The following is a 22,180-nucleotide window of genomic DNA, read 5'->3' as shown; positions in this document are numbered from 1 at the left end:
ATTTAGTGGATAAAGGATCATCAGGGGCCTTATTTTGAAGGCGTAAAGTGTGCTGTCAAAAGTGTGTGCAAAGCGATATGAGGTGTGTCCGGCTACATTTTTGCCAACTTATATCTTTGGGCTCTATTGTCAATGGCACTGCTAGTGATGTGTAAGTATTATAAATCAAACTCTCATGAGGGCCTGTGCTGCTGCGTGTGTATCGGATGAACACACAGGAGCGAGCGCACATGGAGGAGAGCTTGGTGTCGTCTTTATTCTGAATACAATGCTTCAGTTTGCAAAGTGGAACAAGATTTTGTGAACAACTTGTTTCAAACGAGCAACAGTGAAACATTTAGCCCCTAAACTAGATTTGCTGATGCAGATGAAGAAGTCAAGTTGGAGGTTTGAAGTCTGATGAACACCATTTGTCTTACTCGTATATGTTATGTCTCTGTAAATCTGCTGGCTTATTTTTATTGATATGATCTGCCAATGGGAAGATCCGAAGAGGGAGTGCCGGGGAGAAAGCAGATATATCTGTTTAACATACCAGAAGGCTATAAGAGTTATCTCGTATCTGAATACACCCTTTTAATAGTTTCCTGTTTCTCCACATATTAAAGTAGTCATTATGTAAAGAGCTTTGTGATTCTCAGCCGTATCAAAGTCTTCAGATCAGTCATGGACAGAACTGTGCTGCTCGTCTTGTTGTGTCTGCAGCTCTTCCTGCTCATCTCAACCTTCACTTCTACTGATAGAGCCAAACTAAGGACAGATTCCGGATCTGGCAAGAAAATCCTCCTCACTTCACGCCTTATTAATATAATAATAATAATAATAATAATAATAATAATAATAATAATAATACATTTATTTTATATAGCTTTTCTAAATACTCAAAGACACTTATTTTGTGTCTTATGAAATGAATCACCATGAGAGCAGATTGTATAACACATTTCAAATTATTTGCAGAAACAACAAATTGACAGTGAACATTTCACCAATTCAACAATATATTTAATAAAATAAGTCTTTAGGCTAATTTATTCTTGCAAATACTTTGTTCTTGAGTGCCTTTTATTTGGAAGATGGGATTGGGCAAGACAGGCAGCAGCAAGAACACAAAGTTTCAGATGGAAATACAAAGAGAGACAAAGTACAATTTACAAAACACTCCATTTTGGATTAAAATAAATGTACAGAGCGATGAGTTTATCATGCTCCTCCTGCTGCTCCTAACTCCTCCTCCTGCTCCTCCTCCTCCTCTTGCTCCTCCTCACTCCTCCTCCTCACTCCTCCTCCTCACTCCTCACTCCTCCTCCTCTTGCTCCTCCTCCTCCTCTTGCTCCTCCTCACTCCTCCTCCTCACTCCTCACTCCTCCTCCTCTTGCTCCTCCTCCCTCCTCCTCCTCCTCTTGCTCCTCCTCCCTCCTCCTCCTCCTGCTCCTCCTCACTCCTCCTCCTCCTCTTGCTCCTCCTCACTCCTCCTGCTCTTCCTCATTCCTCCTCCTCCTCACTCCTCATCCTCACTCCTCCTCCTCCTCCTCCTCCTCCTCCTCACTACAGCGAGGATATAATTCCCCATTTCCCTTCATGTTAATAGAGGAGAAGATTTCTTAGGAGGTCATATTAGGTTCATGGTTCTTTCTTTGGAAATGGTTGATGGTGCAACTACAAGGATTTTAACACAGAAAGATGATCTAATCACTGTCAAAGTGCAGACACATCGAGTTATCATTTCACACTTAGAGCTGTGCGGTTCAATCAGTTTTTCACTGGCAGGTGCCAGGCTGACGACGGCCTCTACAATAAATGAAATAAATTACAGTGAAAAGTAAACAAGAAAAGAAATATCAAAGAAATGTATAAAGCATTTCAATTAAAATACCTAATTCTTCTGAAATGTGAGTAAGATAAGATAAAACAATATTTTTTTGATCCCCAGAGGAGACATTATGGCGTTGCAGCAGCACAAAGACTGAAAAGTAGGCAATACAAATAAAAATAGAAAATAGATCAAATATGGAAAAGGTGAGCCAGAGTTGCTGCAACAGGTTGCCGACTGGTGGTGATGGATACTGTGATATTAAAACCAAGTCCATTGAAACTTTGTTTTTCTTAAAACAGTTCAAAATACACAAGTGTGTTGTTATTGGATAAAAAAAAGGCATGTTTCTGCGGTGTTATTAAGAAATATTACACGTAGAAAATACTTTTAAATATTTGCTGCAGATTGAAAACAATGCTTCCTCAATGAGGGATGTGTTGAGTTTTTTGAGGAACACACTTTAAGAACTCAATTAATTACTAAAATGACTAAATTTACTAAATTTAGTAAATAAGTAGTGTGGCATGTTTTATTAACTGAATATTTATTTTATTGGTGAAATTATAATTAACAAATCCACTTCATCCTCATAGTAAAAAAAATGTAAAGCAGTTAAAACAACAATATTTCTCTAGAATATATTTCAGGAGGAAGTTTCAAATACAAGGGAAATTCAACTGACAACATTTCTCAAAATCTTTGCTAATCCTGGTTTTGCTTCCTCTTTCTCAACATTTAAGTAGTTTGTTGGCAGTCAGTACGTCCGAGTACGAGTTGTGTGTTTGACAGCTTTATCAGTCGTCAGGTCTTCAGTCATGGACAGAACTGTGCTCATGGTCGTGTTGTGTCTGCAGGTTTTCCTGCTCGTATCAACCTTCACTTCATTTGATGCAGCCGCACTGAGGACTGATGCTGAACTGAATCTGGTGAGTAAATCCTTTGACTGTAAGAATCTCAATGTGCTGGAAGGAGTCCTTGGTTTTGTTTTAAGAATCTGCCTGTCCGTCCATCTTTCCATCTATTTACCAAGATAACTGGTCCCCAAGGATCTGTTTCTGGACCACCTTTGTTTTAATCTATGTCCTGATTGCAACATACAAATGAAAAGACAACTCTCTGTGGCTAGGTCTCAGGGCTCGAACTCAACCAGGATAAACAAACTATTGAAGTCATGACTTTTAAAATGTATGAAGAATGAAATGAAATACCCTCAGACTTTTCTGGAATCATCAAACACGAACCCTTAGTGTCATTTCTTACTCGCATCTCAGAATTCTGCGAAATCTGTTTTTCACCTCAAAGACCCCCAAACGACTCAAAAGAAGGCCTGTCTTTACTCTGGCCTGGCTTCAATCGACCCAGAAATCAGCACCTTTCTGCCCCTGTATTTGATAAAAGTCAGAATGACCGCATTCTGGAGGTAAAAGAGGAATTCAATGAATGTGTCTTTGCAGTATGACATTGATTTCTAAAAAAGAAAAAACATCTTTAAGCTCAGAGATTTTTGGTGTAAACTATTATCCTTTCTTCTTTAAGTCAGTGGCTGACTACCTTTATGAAACCCAATGGTGGGTGGCATGCACACGTCACCATTTAAACAGAAGTGACATTTGCTTTTCAACTCCCTCCACTTCCACATAGAATGAACAGTAACTTTTATAAGAGGAGCTATTCAATAAGAACTTGATGGATTTACTGAGTGGTCACTCTCACTTGTGAATTGATTGATTCCTTAGCTGGCTTATCTCTTCCTCCTTACACTTACACCCCCTAATTATTCCCACTGTGTCAGCTAACATCTAAAGACATATCTCAAGATGTATGTATGTTTATTGTTGGAATTGAGAGTTTTGAGTTCAATCATTTGTTGGAAGATAACAATTTTTTTTTTTTTGTAGAACAACACGAGAAATGGCAGCAGTTTGAGAAAATCAAGATCAAACTGCAGGAGAATTCCAGGAGCATGTAGCTTGGTAAGTCTCTGTTTAGTTTTTTTCCTCTTGGGTAGTTTTTAGGGGGAGGTGCCGAGAGCGCGGTTGGCTCAGCACCTTCCCATCTTTTGTTCTTTTTGGCCGGGGTCTCCAGCCCCTTTTGTTTCATTCGTTTTATTATTCATCTTCGGTTATTTACAACAAAAAAAAAAAGCTTGTGGTTTTAAACCTTTAATAAAACTGTGTGGCGTCCTGTATGTTTTCTGGTCTCCTTCCTCTTGAACCTTGTGTTTAATTGTGGCAGTAAGGAGTCTGTAACAGGTTGCCGGCAGCTTTATTATTTGGTTCATCTGGTGAAAAGACCTTTAAAAGTTGTAAAATTACCCACAACTCCTGGAAGTAGCAGGTGCAATAAATGCATCTAATGTACCAACAGTAGTTTTACCTGTTAATACTTTTTTCCTGTTTGTCCTCCTCTCTAGATTAATAGAAAGCTTCAAGTGTCACCACTGATGAAAACACCCTGAGCTCTCCACTTGTTGCTGCTCATCAATGATCACCCAAGAATCATCAAAACATACCTTTGTGAAATACTAAAACTGACTTAATCAGTCAGGGTTTAAAGTGGTTCAATTATTTATTTGACAGTCAAGTCTTCAGGAGAAATAAATGTATGCTACATATTTAGTCATGTTCCTGGTTCAGTGTTTGTTGAATGGATGTCACGGTGGCAGCTCCTGTTTATGTGGATGTAGAGTGACATTCTCCATAAAGTTAGGATAATATGTTGGACCTGAGTTTTTTTTTTTTTTTTTTAATAGTTATTAATAAAATAAGCAGATTAAGACATTTGGAGAGTCATAATAGTTTAACTACACCCTACATTGAGATGGCCTGTCTCTGCATCAAGGTGAAAACTTCTAACGCTCAATGTTTAACACTTTCAATCTCATTTGATTTATTTGTTCAGAGTGTAAAAAAAGAAATAAAGCCGCTTACATTTTGTTTGCTTTAGCCTTGGTTGATGTTGTAGCTTTGTTTGTTTTGCTGTGGTTAAATAAAAAGCTAACATGGAGTGAAACATCTCTTGGGTGCTCTGTTGCTTTGTCGTCAGCTCTCACTTTATTTCTTACATTTGCAAATCAAACCCAGAGGAGGTCTGGTTGGCCCTGTGTTGAACTGAATGTAATAACAGGAAATATCTAAAGGGAGAGAAACAGATGCTATCGCTCTGATCACATCCACCGTCTCCTGGTGTGGTATTAAGATCCACTTGTTGTGTCATAAACATTTTGTTCTGGTGGGGCTGTTTTTATATAAATCATGTTATCCAGAAGGAGTCCTAACAAAACAACTAAGTTGTGTTTGAATTTGCACTTCAGGCCAAACAAACAGTGAAACAGTGAAGAAAGCTGTTTTTTTAAAAATATTTCATCATACATCCTGATTCTTTCAAATGTGATCTGCAGGGCGACCAGACAATAGAAAAGGGAATAACAATTAAACAATTTTAAAAATGAACAGTAACACTTTATGCCCTTGAGCAAGGTCCCGAACTCCACTTAATGTTTCATAAGAGGGATCGTTTCTATGATTCTTAAATGAAAGAATGTCTTCTTGATACAACATGCTATAGCATGACTTTGGGCACTTTAAGTAAAGTGACTGTATGAGGTTATTAACAATTATATGATCCTATTACACCTTTATAAGAATTTACAAGCAGTATTTGGTGGCTGTAAGTAACGTGTAAGACAAAACTACTTCACAGCCATGAACCTTTATAACAAGTTGTAGTAATAATGGTTCTCTCACCTTTACTAGGGGCCAAAGATCCACGCCACAATGTTCACAGATCATCAATCCAAGAACAACATATCTCATCTTCATGAGGGTAGAAGGGTTGAGATAAGAGCGAGGAGGAATACGATTTAATTCTGTTATATTATCCAAATGCAGGTAACTAAATGAAGGCAATCACTTTGCTTTTGTACGTTAACTTAAGAAGAAGGTTTATGGTATACATACGAGAAGTAGTCCAGATAAATTACAACACATATCAAAGTCACCTTAAGAAAGGCCATATGGTCACAGAAAATAGGTTACTCCAGCTGTGAGCAGAAAGGACTGTAGTACTGTGAGAGCTAACACTGTGAAAATAATTTAGAGAATTATCAAAAACGAATATGGATACAGCTGACGATACTCCTGACAGCCGATCGCCCTTCAGGGACATATACAGTTGAAGTTGAGTTTATGGCTAGCTTCAACTTGTCACATCTAACTACGTTAGCCTGAGGCATACAGCTAATGAAAGAATTATCATATGTCAAGATAAGCACACAAACAGCATTAATTCAGATTACTCAGACTGTCCTCTTCCATGTCCGCTTTATTTTAAATCTCTGCTAAATGTCGTCACCACTTCAGCAGATATCTTCTCAATTATCTGTGTTTTCAACCATCCTCATCCTCTCCCTTGTTGCATAGCAAGAACAAAAGTCTTTTAAATATGAATTAAATATATGTATTCAACACAGACAGAAGACGTTTTCATGATATCTGCTTGAGTTTTGATGAGTTGTACATACAGTCTTGAGCTGCACTTTGGGGCCACTAGATGGAGTCAGTCACATTTTTTTAACAGCAGTGTGTCATTTTTGTACTTGCATGCAAAGAATGGTGTTAAAACACAACAGTGCTGTTCAGTGTGTTCAGAGTTAAGTTCATACGGACCTCTTCAAACTTACTAAAGGAAAGAACGTTTTACCTCTCTGTGTATTGAGTGGTTGAACACTGAGTGAAATGTACAGCAGGATGATATTGTTGAGAGAATAAACATATTAAACATCTTATTATCGATGCATCGATATGTTACTACAGTTAAGTGGGAAACAAGGACACATACAAAATACTTCTGTACTCGTTCTGATGGATTTTGAATCCCATGAAGGTAAACTCTATTTTTTACACTGTTGTTGAGACACGCCAGACACACACAGGCTGAAATACAAACACATGCACAAACAGGATCCTATGGACATGCGCTTATCGATGCAGAGTATTACTACTTTTGTTCAATAACATTGAACAACATCTGATTAGATCGTTGAAAAACATACACAGAGCTGGTGGCTCGATTGTTTTTCAAAGGTGTGAGTTGTTGTCTGAAGAATCATTTTCCTTCTAAACCTATCATATGTTTTAATTTAAATCATGTTCAAGATACGTTTATTCCTTTTTTCTAGGCTACGTTAAAAAAAAAAAGCAGAAAAACAACTACTGCCCGTCTTTTTAGCAGAACTATTCTATGATAATTGTATTTTGAATAATAACTTGGATGTAAATGAAGTATTTATATATTTTTGAGTCGGAAGTTTAACTTAAAAAATAACGATCACTGTTCTTTTCATTGCGTGGCAAAAAAAAACTTGAAGCTATTTGCAGTAATTGAATGTCACTGACGTCTTGTCAGTGTGATGTCATCAGTCACACCTAAACATGTAGCCTACAAAAGTGTCCTTGTTGTGACTTTATATCGTATTGGTTATATTCAGGATGTGATTTGGAACATATTCTGCCAGAGGATCAATAAATGTTCTTTTCGATCAAGCCACTGTCACACTGTTTGTTTTTACCGGTCATGGCCGGGAAGTACCTGGAATGATTTCAAACAGGAGGTCAATATGGTAAGAACATTTTGTTTAGAAAAGAAACCATTTAGGAATGTGTTATTTTGCTGCCTTACACTCTCTAATCCCTCCTCTTAACCCACATAAAAGTGAGTCTATAAAGACGTGTGTGTTTGTATCAAAGTCTTCAGGTCTTCAGTCATGGAAAGAACTGTGCTGCTGGTCGTGTTGTGTCTGCAGGTTCTCCTGCTCATCTCAGACTTCACTTCTTCTGATGCAGCCGCTCTTAAGTCAGATGATCAACAACATAAGTCTCTTAATCTGGTAAATACAGGAGATTTTCTTGTGTTGTAAGAGTTTTGATTTATATTTGAATCTTCTCAAAGACGTGTGGAAGTCTAAATGTCAAACATGTTGTAGAGAGACAGAGCTGTGAACATATGTGACATAGTGATTTGGTTCTGTGTTTGATTCGCAGTCTGGGCTCTCTGTGTAGTGTTACTTTGAAATGTGTTACTGCTAAAAAAATATATGATGGTTCTCAGTTAAAAATAACACCTGTCTTTGTTCATATTTTGTCACAGATTAGATACAGAGATCGACGGTATGTGTCCAACTGCATGAGGAGGACTGGTGCATGTTCTGCTTTCGCAAAGGTTAAATTGTTTACAGTATTTTAAGTGCAAAAGCCTTAAATAGAGAACTACTAAAGCTCTTAAGCTGATTTGGAATTGAACACAGTCCTTCTATCTTAGAAATAATATGTGTTTTTATTCACAGGTACACCCTGACTTGAAAAACAACACAAAGACCGCACAGGTAAACTAGATGATAACAAAATAGACAACAAATAAGTGAGGTCAAGTGTGTAATACCAGTCATGTGCAGTTAATTATTTTAAAGATAAACATTAAAATAAGATGATCCCACCTGCTCTGGATTTTACCGAGTCCTTGTGTGTCCCATGCTGCTGGTTGTGCTGCCTTCAGGTACCAAATCTGTAGACAGAAAAAAATACCAATAACCAATCAGACGGTGAAGTTACTGTTGTGTTTTTTGTTTTCTTGTTTTTAAAATGTGCTGAATAAACTCTTTTTGAAACTCTCCCTTTCTCTGTGGGTTTCAGAGTCTACATGTCATAGACCTTGAAGTGTTAAAGGTTTGTGTTTTCGCTTTTGGAAATGTTAAATGTTTTTTTAAATAACTGATAATCAAAATGAAAACACGTAATGAACGGCTCCATTGATTTCTTGACTGATTAACTTCGAGCATCATGTGTGAGAATTGTTTTTTCAGCTTTTAATTTCCCTGATTTGTGTTTTTCTGTTTTCAGCATCAGTGATCAGCTCAATAACTTTCATGCAAGACTGGAGATCAAAGATTCAAGACGCCAGGCAGCACTAATTATATCTCCTCTTCAAGAAAACTAAAAGCTATTCCTGCTTTATTCTCAACTCTAGCTTGCATTACTCTAGCACATCATGATATATAATATATTGTGTCATATAGAAATGTGTTTTTGCAGCTTTGTAGCAACCTCGTCATGAGTTTTTAACTGAATGAGAAATGAGAAGAAAAATAAACTACATTGAAGCTACTGTGAGGAGTTTTTAATTGATTATGAAACAAACTGTCATTAATAAGTCTCTTTATGACCTAAACAAGAAAAAGATACCGTCGGCCACAAAATTGACTATTTCTATACAAAAATTTTTTAAAGGTCACATTTTATGCAAAATACTCTTCACCATGGTTTTCAAACACTCCTGTCTTCATGACATCATAAAGGGCAGTAACCCCTTCCCCAGGTGGAGGACACTCCCACAGCTAGGTGTTTGTTCTACCCTCTGAGTCTGCCTTTCCACTGTAAGCAATCAAGCATGGAGTGAAAAAACCTGAGCCACCCAATCCCTTCCAGAGAGGGGCGCTGTCACACAGCTCATTAAATTTAAAGCTACAGACACAGAAACAGCCTGTACTGAGCAGGGCTGAAATAGAGGGGTTTATAGGCATGATCAAATACAGGATCAGAGTGGATTTTTGGCAGGAAACTTCAAAGACATGTTTTGGGGAGCTCTGAGACTTATTTAAACTGGTTGAAAAGGAAGATAATATGGGACCTTTAATGTCTGAAGGTAGATGTCAGATGAAGGGTTAAGCTGTCACAGCAAAGATTCTGGAAGAGTGATATATTTGACAGAAAACAAAAATAATTAACAGATGAATATTTTCATAAACTAAAAGTTCCTCACTGGAGCTTTTACAATATCCAGAAAACATGTTCTCAAAGATAGTTAGTCTTCTTTAAAGCTAAATACTGTTTTTTAAATGTTTGCTAAAACAAGCTAACAAGCTAACCCAGATTTATTTTTTTACAACAAAGTTTCTGTCAAATATCTGCTTTTTGGAGGACGATGAAATAATCATTCATTTTATGTGCTGTTGATGTCTTTACACGAAAAGCTGCCTTTGTGAACTTTTTTTGTGAAATAATGGGTTTGAAATATGAACAGGGGGATAACATTTCTTTTAGGCCTCTGTCATGTAATGATGGAAACGAGTGGTGGGTTCTGGAGCCGTTGTCAACCAAGGCACTAGTCAGGCTACACAATATGCAAACACAAACTCATAATGTACACAACATGCTTTTACCATTATTACCATGAAATAGTATGTTGTACTTTAAAGATGTGTTGCTTTGTATAATCTGTATAATCTACACAACAGTCTCCAGTTACTTATGCCCACATGAGTTTAACTGCTAACAAATACATTGATAAAATAAATAAGTCTTAAAAAGAAAAAGTGCTATCCCATCCATCCATCTATATTCTTCCGCTTATCTGAGGTCGGGTCGCGGTGGTAGCAGGCGCAGCAAGTCAACCCAGACTTCACTCTCCCCAGCAACGTTTTCCAGCTCCTCCTGGAGGATTCCAAGGCTTTCCCAGGCTAGACGGGATATATAATCCCTCCAGCGCATTCTGGGTATGCCCGGGGGTCTCCTCGCAGTTGGCCGTGCCTGGAAAACCTCTAAAGGGAGGCGTCCAGGAGGCATCCTTAACAGATGCCCAAACCACCTCAACTGGCTCCTTTCGACATGGAGGAGCAGCGGCTCTACTCCGAGCTCCCCCCGAATGTCAGAGCTCCTCACCCTATCTCTAAGGCTGAGCCCAGCCACCATCCGGAGGAAGCTCATTTCGGCCGCTTGTATCCGCGATCTTATTCTTTCTGTCACTACCCATAGCTCATGACCATAGGTGAGGTTGGAACAAAGATCGACCGGTAAATCGAGAGCTTTGCCTTCAGCCTCAGCTCCCGCTTCGCCACAACGGTCCGGCACAACGCCTGCATTACTGCTGACGCCGCGCCAATCCGTCTGTCGATCTCACGCTCCATCCTACCCTCACTCGTGAACAAGACCCCGAGATATTTGAACTCCTCCACTTGGGGCAAGGACTCACTCCCCACCAGGAGTGAGCAATCCACCTTTTTCTGGCAGAGAACCATGGCCTCTGACTTGGAGGTGCTAACCCTCATCCCAGCAGCTTCGCACTTGGCTTCAAACCGCCCTAATGCCTGCTGGAGGTCCCAGCATTTGGAGGCCAACAAAACCACGTCATCTGCAAAAAGCAGATATTAAATTTTGAGGCCGCCGAACTGGAAACCCTCCTCCCCCCGGCTGCTCCTTGAGATCCTGTCCATGAATATCACAAACAGGACCGGTGACAAGGGGCAACCCTGGCGGTGGCCAACACTCACTGGGAACGTGTCTGACTTTGTGCCGAGGATGCGGACACAGCTCCCACTTTGGTCATACAGGGACCGGATGGCTTGTACCAACGGCCCCGGGCCCCATAGTCCCGCAGTGCCCCCCACATGAACCCCAGAGGGACACGGTCAAAAGCCTTCTCCAAATCCACAAAACACATGTAGACTGGATGGGCAAATTCCCATGCTCCCCCAAGAAGCCCTGCGGGGTAAAGAGCTGGTCCACTGTCCCACGGCCAGGACGGAATCCACATTGTTCCCCCTGTATCCGAGGTTCGACAATCGGCCGGAGCCTCCTTTCCAGCACCCTAGAGTAAGCTTTCCCCGGAAGGCTGAGAAGTGTGATACCCCGATAATTGGAGCACACCCCCATTTGAAAATGGGTCCCACCACACCAGTCTGCCACTCCCCAGGCACTGTCCCAGATTTCCACGCGACACTGTAAAGGCGCATCAGCCAAGACATTCCTGTGGTTTTAATTGCAGTGAGGTTATTAACATGGGTGTGGATGTAAACTTAGAAACATGTCCAAGCTTCTTCAAAATCTTGAATATTGGCTAAAGCCTTCAGTCGGTTCATGTTTCTTTTGTAAACTGCTGCACTCAAACGTCTCCTATAACACCAAAGTTTGACAAAGTTCTGATTTCACTTGCAGGAGGTTTGATGTTTGGTTTAAAGTGTCTTGTTGCTCTGCTGGTGAAGTGTTTTTGTGTCAGTGTAGACATGCTCATGCTTGTATAAAAAGCAACATATTTTCCTCAATAAACACATTAGCAAATGGTTTTGTTCTGTCAGTCTGTGTTTTTTTTCTTCTTCCTCCTTCTATGTTTTCTTTCTGAGTCATCTTTCTCAGAAGTGTGTTTAAAATATCTCTGTGTGTGCAGCTACAAAACTCAGCTGGAGTTAAACAGTCAGACTCTCAGACCGAAGAGGAACAGCCGTGATTGAAGGTAGGACTGACTGCTGGAGGGATTATTTTGGTGTATTCACACTACAGTCAATCCTGTAGTTTATATACTGGTTTACTACAGTAACATTTACATGTACATGTGATTTTAGATGGGATTAAATCTGACTTTTGGACAACTGCCAATGTACATTTTTTAACTTTGGGTAAAGGAGACTCCTCGACTAACTAGATCAATGTGAGAACAGGTTGGAGCACTTTTTTTTAGCATTTCTGTTTTGCTTTATCTGATGCATGGGATAGTAAGCAGGACAGTTAACAAACTGATGAAAATAGTAAAGACCTTGAATTCAGTAGTTTTACAAAAGTAGGATAAAGGATCATTTGATGATTGTATGCACATGTTTCTCTGCTGATCGCTACTGATTTGTTGATTGATATAATATTTGTTGATTGTCTGTCTTTTGGTCTCTGTCTGAAACTTTAATGCTGCTGTCATGGCCAGGACTCTCTTGAAAAAGAGATCTTGTATATCATTGAGAATATTGTCCTGGTAAAAAAAAAAAGGTTACAAAATTAAATGTTTATAGTAGAGAAACATGTCCAGTAATTAATAAACATGTAAAAAATATACTGTAGAATCAATGACTACAAATATAAATAAGGTATGTTGTCGAGTGTTTTCAGGTGTTGCAGTTCCTTAGAGAACTATTCTGTATGGGCACGTTTTTTTTATCTAAACAACAACTTCAACTTTTTGTGGTTGTTAATTCCTGCAGAGGATACATATCTAACAGAAAAGGAACAGTTCAGGTCAGGACATGATGTCTACATGCCAACACAGGAAGTAGACACTGACGTTATCACAGAACAATAATTGGCCGATAGTCACAAAATGTCTTGCAGATGTCAGTGGTTCAGCACAGTTAAGAGATATCCTGCTTGTTTTGTGCAATTCAGGGAACGACCCATGAGGGAAGAGGAGGGTTGGTGGTTAAGAAAAGTGGGTTTGAGCTGGTCAATACTTTGTGTTGTTATTTTGTTTTCTACATAATCGTATTAACAATGATTCCACTGCATGTATTGTTACTGGCAGTCGTTACTCGTGGATGTTCTTCTGCAATTCTTGCCAAAATAAAGAGAAAAAAAAAGAAAAAAGGAAATGTGTTAAACTAGAAAAACTAAAGATGGTTTAATTACAATTTAATCATAACTATAAGCACATTCATTGAGAAAATGTACTTCCTTTCTTTAAACCAGACTACTGTAGTTTTGTGTTGTAAGGTTGTGAATCTTTAAAGGTGACAGACAACTAATTCCATATTTCTTCCTTCACAGTTTCATCTCATGACAATGGAAGTCTCGGAGGACTTTGACTACTATGACCACGAAAACATCAGTTTCAACTTCAGCTATGAAGACTACCCCGCCCTCTGTAGGAAGGGTGACATCCGTTCCTTTGCCGGCATCTTTCTCCCCATCATGTACACTGTGTGTCTGGTGGTTGGCGTGGCAGGAAACGCTTTAGTCGTTGGCGTCTACGCCTACCACAAACACCTCAAGACTATGACAGACACCTTCCTGACCCACTTGGCTGTGGCTGACCTGCTACTGCTCTTCACACTGCCATTCTGGGCTGTTGATGCGGCAAGGGGCTGGGATCTGGGCGAGGTCGTTTGTAAGATTGTGTCTGCCTGCTACACAGTCAACTTCACCTGCTGCATGCTGCTGCTGGCTTGCATTAGCCTGGATCGCTACTTCGCATTAGCTAGAGCGCAAGGGAATGACCAAAGAGGGCGGCTGGAGAGGATGTTCAGCAGGAGACACTGCTGGAAGGTGTGTTTGGTTGTTTGGATGACAGCTGTCTTCCTCGGTCTTCCTGATTTGATCCTCTCAGAAGTAAGATGGTCGTCCGGTAGGAGCATCTGCCTGGCTGTCTACCCTCCGTCAATGGCAGGAGGCGGGAAAGCTGCTGTGGAGATGGTAGAGGTGATGCTGGGATTCCTGCTTCCACTCACCATCATGATGATCTGTTACTGCAGAGTGGGCTGGGCGCTTAAAGACCTCCCCGTTGAGAGCAGAGGAAAGAAGTGGAAAGCTCTGCGTGTTCTCCTGATAGTCGTCGGGATGTTTGTGGTCACCCAGCTTCCGTATAACGTGTTGAAGGCGTATCGAGCGATGGACTCGGTCTACATCTTAGTGACCCACTGTGGGACGAGTAAAGTGTTGGATCAGGCGGCGCAGGTGACAGAGAGCTTGGCCCTCACTCACTGCTGCCTCAACCCCATCCTCTACGCCTTCATGGGATCGTCCTTCAGGCAGCACATGATGAAAGTGGCCAAGAAAATTGGAGAGAGGAGGAGGAAGAGGAGGAAGGAAAATCCTAAAGTGGAGGAAGGAGTGGAGATGTCATTTAACTCCCATAGCGCATCCCAAGAGACAAACACCTTCTCAATATGAGATAGGTATAGGATGTGTCCTTGAATCACTTTTTATAGCAGCATGAGTAGAAATCATTTAGCTGTAGTTATTTTTCACAAGTGTTAACGATCCCACCACATCTAAAACAGAACAATTTGACTGTTTTCTCCTCCCAGTTTATTAAAAAAGACACTGAGCGAAGTTCGGTGTCAATCAATCAGTCCATCAGGCAACTTTATCAATCCCTCTAGGGGCATCTTTGGAACAGATGGAGCATAGATGGCACAAATAAAACACAGCAGTGGACAAAAGAATTGACTCATAAGAGGTAAAATATGAAATAAAATCTAAAATAAATACTGAAATTGAGCAGACAGATTGGGGCTGATAAAGATAAAAGGACCAGTCTTGAAAAGGATAAGAAGCACATAAAAAATCTATTAAAAAATCTGATTGTGGAGGGGAATAATTTGAACAATTAAAAAGTTTAACAAGCAGGTCAAACATAACAATGTCCTGTTTGCAACAGAGAAAACTAATTTAAAAGGGACACGGATTATTGGACTGACTCTCTCCCCTCACCCCACAATAACCTCACTTTCACATTAAATCTGAGTTGAATTTGTCATAGACTGACCGCAGGCTGTTGATGATATCCTGATCCAGAAGAAACATGGCATTTATCTTCTGCAAGCAAAAAATTAAATAAATTAAATGTTTTTCTTAAAAGTTTAATTTCAAGAAGCCACAGTATCATTGCAGGATTGTTAACTAGCTCAAATCCCCCCCCCCCCCCCCCCCCACCCCCTGCCCCACCACCCCCCTGCCCCACCCCCACCAGACCTAATAACAACAGCCATTCCTCTATGATGTGTGCTTGTGTTCAGATGTTTATTATGTTCCAAGCCAAAGGTTGGAATGAAGAAATGTCCCACATACTGTCCAAAATCAGAGCAGGTAATTTAGACTCACTGCAGAATGAGTTTAATGGCTCTGCAGAAACAGACATCACCACCACATCTATTGGGCTTTCAGTGTAAGCATGCATATTTTTGTACAAGTCTTTGAAATAATTTTTAAGATGCTACTACTCGTACTTGTTAAAATTCAAAGTTTGTTTTGGTTAATCCTGGAGAAAACTGGATCTTTCCAGGATTTCACAAGAAACATTTGAAACTTTCCAGCTGTCCACACAGTACAAAGTACAAAGAAACTGGAACTTGATACCTTGCAAAGACAAACAAGTATAGTCTATTTGTAAAGCTGTGAAAGAGTACTTGCTCTTTAGCAAACATTTTAGTTACTGTATCTATAAACTATGCTGCTAATCCAGCCTGTTCTTATCCTCAAGTTTATGAATAAATACTTCTTATCAACTGCACCAGCTTAAACCAGACGTACTACACATGCCTACACCCACACCTTAAAGTGAGGATGCAGGATTTATTTTATAGGATCCAGAAATAATTCTCCAAATAAACATGTATTTGCTGTCAGCTGGAGGACCTTTTTATTTCCCTAAAATTAAGAGACAACTGAATTACATGAAACATTTTGGTCTAAATGTGGTGTCATTTTCAGTCTTGTGCCTAATCTTTTAAGATAAGATTTATCTCCCTTTCGTGAGGGAAAGTCAGGGTTTTGTTGTATTCCAAAATCCTCTGAACATCTGAGACAAATTTCCTGCATACGTACTTCACAGTTCACATCTGAGCACACAGTAAAGCCTGCAAAACAGACTTCAAAACAACATTTCAAGAGGTGATAAGGGACTATTGACAAAAAACTTCTCTTTAGTAGTTGCATTTATCATATGTATTACTTCATTACTTCATTCTATGTCACAATATGTGCAGCACTGTGACACCTGGTAGAAGATCATGCATTCCTGAGTCTCTGCTAGGACTGCAGCATTGATAAGGATGTTTCACCATCAATGAAAGTGCAGTTTCATTGTAAGTGGTAACCTCACTGAATGGTTCCCAGTGGAATCTGGTTTCCCCATTTTCTTCCTCATCACCATTGACTAGATTATGTGAAAAGATCACCTCATACAAGCCCAGAGGGCCCATTTTTATTTGGTTGCTTCTGTTGTTTTCCTGTCTCCCAGCTGGTACAGATCAAGTGATTCATAAAGTGTTGCTGCAGGTCAGGATCTGGAACTTCAGTCTCATGTGGAAACCGTTTGAAGTTTTCCATCTGTTAACTGAACATTTTAGTCTGCCAAAAAGAAAAAGGTGTTTCAACTTAGAGATAAACTGTAAGGTATTGTTTAGTGAAACAAGTCTTCTGTGTATGTAGAAGTCATTCTCTAAATCACTTATTTGTCAGAAATGAATAGTTTCAAATCAAGACCAATGTTTTTATTGAAAAACCTTCAAGAAATTTGCAAATTAAAAGTACAGAAAAAAGTAATTTCTTGTGTGAAATACTATACCTATACAAAAATGGCACTTATGGTTCTCGACTTTGGATTTTTCAGATCAAAAACATATTCAATTTTAGATAATAAATTAAGGCAGTCAACTAGCATCAGCTTAAACAAACTAGAACAAACAAAAAATTGTTTTAAATTAAGTAAAAAATATTTCCCAATCAAATGTATACCTTTCATTATAAGATATATGGATAAAAAAAACTCAACGAGGCCAAGAACAGCAGTGCCACAATAATTTAAAAAAGAAAACTTTCCGGCATTTCACGAGAGAACAAATTTACAAAATGTAAACAAAATATTCACCTTTAAATACAATACACCTCTTTTATAAAAATGTAATTAACTCTCAATGTAAAGAAAGTGACATATGTACATAACCTTGTACATGTTGTGAATTATTGTCAAAATAAACTCAAGCACGACAGTCACAAGCTGTTCATTAACAACAGAAAATAAAAACGGTCCAAATCTCTGGTTTCCAACCGATACAAAACAATATAAAAGGTATTTACATGTATAACAGAAGTAGGAGACTAAGGGATTTGTGCTGGCTGCCTTCCACTCAGGCATCTAATCCCTCACGAACAATGTAGATATCCACTCAGGAAACCATAAAAGAAAATACTAAACATAAGGAATCTGGCCTGCATGAATGTCTCGATCTTCTTTTTTCAGGCACTTTGTTTGATGTTGGCTCAGGGGAAAAAGGCCAGTACATTAAAATAAAGTTGTATGGCAAATAGTTTTAGATGGATTTTAGAGATGATAATTTAATGTATGATTTATCATCTGTGAAACTGGAACAGAAAAGGGCTTGGAGTGTGTCGTATTAGCATACAGTACAGGCTCTGTTTGACATCAGTAATCGAGGATCTGCACATCAAAAAGGTCACACACTCCCTCGTTGTCATCCAGGTTGAAGTTGTAGTACATACCTGTTTGAGGATACAGGAGAAACAATGTGGAAATAGACCTTGAAAACATGTTTAAGGCAAAGACAGACAGAAAGACTGTAGGTAAAGTTTTTAGACAAGCCTGCAACAGAGCTCCAGGGAAGACAACAATGGTCAACCAGTTTGGTTGACAAACTGTTGATTGGATTGCATTTAAATTTTACATATAGAACATTTGATCCTTGACTTTTCTGAAAGTGTCAGAAAAACTGTGAAATGTTTGACCTTTAGGGCCACCATAGTTTAGAAATCCAATATTAAACCTCCAAATCAGCTTGCAGATTAATCGTTGCTGTAATAGAAATATAGTTGTTGTTGATATTTCAGACTTGAAATCTGAGTTAACTAAGTCAGTACTTTTAAATCTTGAGCATAAAAGCCAAAAAGACTGAGCAGGAGATAAAGTGAAGGTAAGCTAAAGCAGGTTTAGACGCTCACCATCAGTAGACATTAGCTCATCAATCAGGTCAACAGCTCCTACAAGACAGAAAAAAGTAAGTCATATTATTGTGAAACTTTAACTTTTAAAACCTATGTAACATAAACTCAAATTAAGTAGTATATAGAGGGATTTGATTATTAATCAGCAGTAATATTCACAGCTCCAAGTACTGAAGCTAACCTTAAACAAGCTGAGAGTATAGAATAAACTCTGCTTTTTGTTTTGTGGAACTGTGTTTATGTCCCTGTGCCATACCTTCTCTGTCATCCTTCATGTGGTCTCCGGCAGCGCTAAGCTTCAGCAGGCTGCTCACTTCCAGAACAGGTTGGAAATCCGGGTCCTCCAGGTCCAGCTGATGCTGCTCAAATATGATTGATGACCGACTGTGACACTCTGCAGTGAGCATGGGACATCAATGAGAGCACTAAGATATACAGTAAAGCAAGCTGAACAAAACGTACCCGTACACACAGGGTCTGATTAGTGTGAGGATTTAAGTTTGCCTTTGCACGATTAATAACTCAACTACTGTATTCACACTGAAGCATCAGCTCAATACCTGTGAACCAATAATTGTCCAACAAATGTTCACCTTTGACCAGACTTAAGCTATAGCCTCTTGGCCAAACCCCTTTGTGAAGAGTCATCTGTACCATAATTGTGATACATAACAGTCAATAATCCACCAGTTTATATTCACTGTGCTGCTGCTGTGTTATTTCCTCATTTTCTTCAGGAAGACAATATGACTTCATGTTTCACAGCATCTTATCCAGTTTTATATTTGCTTGCGTATATACTGAGAATAACAGTGACTAATTTATTTCTTATAAACCTAAAACCAGATTAGGAAGTGGTGAGTTTGTCAAAGATACTGGAAGACTATTATGTAGATTTGTAAGGCTTATCCATGTTAAACAGATAACTACAGTGTTTCCCCTACCATTATATTAGGGGGGCGGCCCGCCCCCCTTATATAATGGTATTGCACAGACTATGTAAACTCTGATGACTGACACAGCGCTCTACCTTTGCTTCAAGCAACATGATAGTCACATGCAAGCTGGAAGGTTTTTTTTTTACATTTCCTTGATTGCAGGAAAGGCGAACATCTGACATTTTTTAGTCAGCTGATAGACGGCAAGCTTCTCAAATAAATACTCAACTAATTCATGTGATTTATTCAATGACAGCAGTTTTTTTTTAACAATGTATCCTCAGGTTTAATTTCCTGATTTCCAATTCTAGGTTACTGGATTTTTCTTAATACAATGTTATGTTAATGTATCTCTGCTTATAAGTGTACTTCTTTTTTATCCTATATATTCGTAAAGAATGCTTGTTCTGGGTGGGGTGTCTCCATTAGCGTGTTGTGAGTTTGTCTGCCATCTCTCCTCTCATTTAAGTAAAACATGCAGTGTGTGTTTACCGAAAAACTTCACTGTGGACTCCTGACTCTTATGGTACACAAACTAAAAGTAATAAATGTCAGCTATAAGTGGGAGCAATATCCTGTGACTCATTGGGTGGAGGATGTTAGTCAGCATGATTCTTGCAGAAGCTTTGAGGAACGAAAATGAAAGCGTCTCAGCGTGACAGAGCTGGGGTTAGTGTAGGACAAGGTTTCTTGCTGTTTATTTAACATAAAAGGGATTATTTTTTAATTGGGGCCTATTTTTGGTTGTTATTTTTAACCATTTTTGGAAAAAAAGATAAAACCAATTTTTTATTTATTTTCACAAGTTTAACAAGCTCCCACAGGGTTACCGTAAATACTTCTATTCTTTCTGATATTGTGGCGTATTTTCCTGTTTGTAGAAAACATTTGAATGATACTTCAGACTTCAGTAGTTTATTATGATTTTTTTCCCCAAAAAGATTTGTTTTGCGCTTTGTTGTTTGTTTGTTTTTTGCTAATATTTGCATTTTATAAAATATTTCTACATTTGTGAAATGTTTATTTGGTTGCATTGTGATGAATGGTTTTGCTTTTCCTGAAAGTGTATTTTTCAAATTTGTGAAATGTTTTAATTTAATTTATTTCTCATTTAATGACATGTTCTTTATGTTTCATTAAATGTTCTTGTGTTTTGTGAATATTTTCGCGTTTCCTTTTATTTTTGGTTTGATTAAATATTTTAACATTTTCTTCTATTCTTCTGTGATTTGTGATTTTTTTTTGCGTTTTGTAAAATGTGTTTAATGAAATGTTTGCTTGGTATGATATGTTTCAGCATTTCCTGTAACATTCTTTGGTGAAATGTTATGGTGTTTCATGAAATTACTTTTTTACTTTTTTAAAAGATTTCGCATTTCATTCAATATGTTTGGCCTTTAGGGCCACCATAGTTTAGAAATCCAATATTAAACAGCCAAACCAGCTAGCAGACTAATCGGAGCTGCCACCAATATATTGTTGTTGTTGATATTTCAGTATTTAAATCTGAATTAATTAAGTGAGTATTTTTAAATCTTGACCACACTAGCCAACAAGACTGAGAAGGAGAAAAGGTGAAAGAGCCATTGATTGTGTTACCAAGCAACAAAATAATTTAGGCTAGCAAGCTACTTTTTAGCATAAACAAACACTTTCAATAGACATCTCTATAAACTAAGTCTCCACAGCATTTCCTCATCCAGACTTGTTAAGCATTCAACTCCTGTTTTCTTCTCAGTGCCCAGCATAACTAACAAGTCTGTTGTCCTCCTCTCTTCTTATGTTTTTTACATCTGCTTGTTCATGAGATCAAGTGAAATCATATGAGATCATATAAGTTTGTACATTGCTTCCTCTGGCACACAGGATGATCTTACCATCCTGCAGTGTGAGTTCACTAGTCAGTCACTTTGAAGTACCTTACAGAGGAACAAAAATCTCAACGTTTGTTTCCTTACCCATCTGTACATCTGGAGGGCTGGACGATGGCGTCAACACTTCATCGTGTTCTGGCAGCACCATCTGGTGGTCTGAGCAGAGAGAGTCCTGGCTGCAGTAGGAAGAGGTGGTGTTGGAGGTAGAGTACTGTGATGAGGTGAGAGGGAACCTTTGCAGGCTGGCGGGGGTACTGGGTGGAGTTGGCATTGGACAGATGTCGTCAGTGGGGGGCACAGAGAAGACCACAGGTACTGCAGAGTCTGAATCTTTGTTGATGAGCATGACCTGGATCGGAGCCGAGTGACTGCGAAGGTTCACCTGGTACTTCTTCTGACCACTATGACCCTAAGGAGAAAGATTAAGGACATAGGTTTATCATTATTACACCAGCTAGAACTTCACATGTTCATATGCACAATGAATCACATGAAGCAACAAATCGCAACAAATCACAACAAAAATATCAGTCAATGTTACAATAAACAAAAGCACAACTGATTATTTTAGACATATTTAAACATATTTGGCCTACAACTGCAATCTTTTGGTTCAAATTCACTGCTCTCATGGAATCATTCCCAGCCTTTGCATAAAAAAAAACTCTGTTGTTGTGTTCACACCATGTTTGTACTGCCCTCAACTGGTTGCAGGTTTTATGTCTTCAAATAAAAAAAGATCCATTAATTTAGTCTGGGATCTCGGCCCAAGTCTGTATCAAAAGCTTGGCCCGAAACCACTGAGCCACTGTTTTTAAAGCACATAACCAACAGCCTGTACAGAATAAGCAAAAGCATCTCAATTAACTTTGAAGAATTGACCCACCATTTCAGGTAGGGGTACTTCCAGCTGAGTCCCAGCAGGAGCCACCACCGCAAGAAGAGTGTCTCCGCTGAAGGCACTGCAGATGTCTTCATGAGTCACAAATTTATAAGTGGAGAAGAGTTAAGGAAACAGGGAGCAAGTTTTCTTAAAGGTAGTGAAATGGAGACAACAAAGTA

General features: G+C 38.9%; 2 protein-coding genes across 2 annotated transcripts; one reads left to right on the top strand and one right to left on the bottom strand.

Moving 5' to 3' along the window:
• The first annotated feature begins 11,842 nt into the window (after positions 1-11,842).
• ackr4a (atypical chemokine receptor 4a) lies at positions 11,843-15,275 on the top strand. The gene is made up of 2 exons (XM_061045093.1): positions 11,843-12,097; positions 13,393-15,275. The coding sequence occupies exon 2, from the start codon at positions 13,402-13,404 to the stop codon at positions 14,512-14,514; it is 1,113 nt and encodes a 370-aa protein (XP_060901076.1). The 5' UTR covers positions 11,843-12,097; positions 13,393-13,401; the 3' UTR covers positions 14,515-15,275.
• A 1,548-nt stretch (positions 15,276-16,823) lies between these two features.
• LOC132979361 (transcription factor E2F5-like) lies at positions 16,824-22,127 on the bottom strand. The gene is made up of 5 exons (XM_061045094.1): positions 22,005-22,127; positions 21,203-21,527; positions 18,563-18,700; positions 18,304-18,342; positions 16,824-17,847 (listed from the first exon to the last, which is right to left on the bottom strand). Exons 1-5 carry the CDS (start codon positions 22,005-22,007, stop codon positions 17,771-17,773), a joined length of 582 nt encoding a protein of 193 aa, XP_060901077.1. The 5' UTR covers positions 22,008-22,127; the 3' UTR covers positions 16,824-17,770.
• Between the last annotated feature and the right edge of the window lie 53 nt (positions 22,128-22,180).

This window comes from Labrus mixtus, chromosome 8 (assembly GCF_963584025.1).
Source record: "Labrus mixtus chromosome 8, fLabMix1.1, whole genome shotgun sequence".
Lineage (NCBI taxonomy): Eukaryota > Metazoa > Chordata > Actinopteri > Labriformes > Labridae > Labrus > Labrus mixtus.
This window is presented reverse-complemented; position numbering and strand designations above follow the sequence as displayed.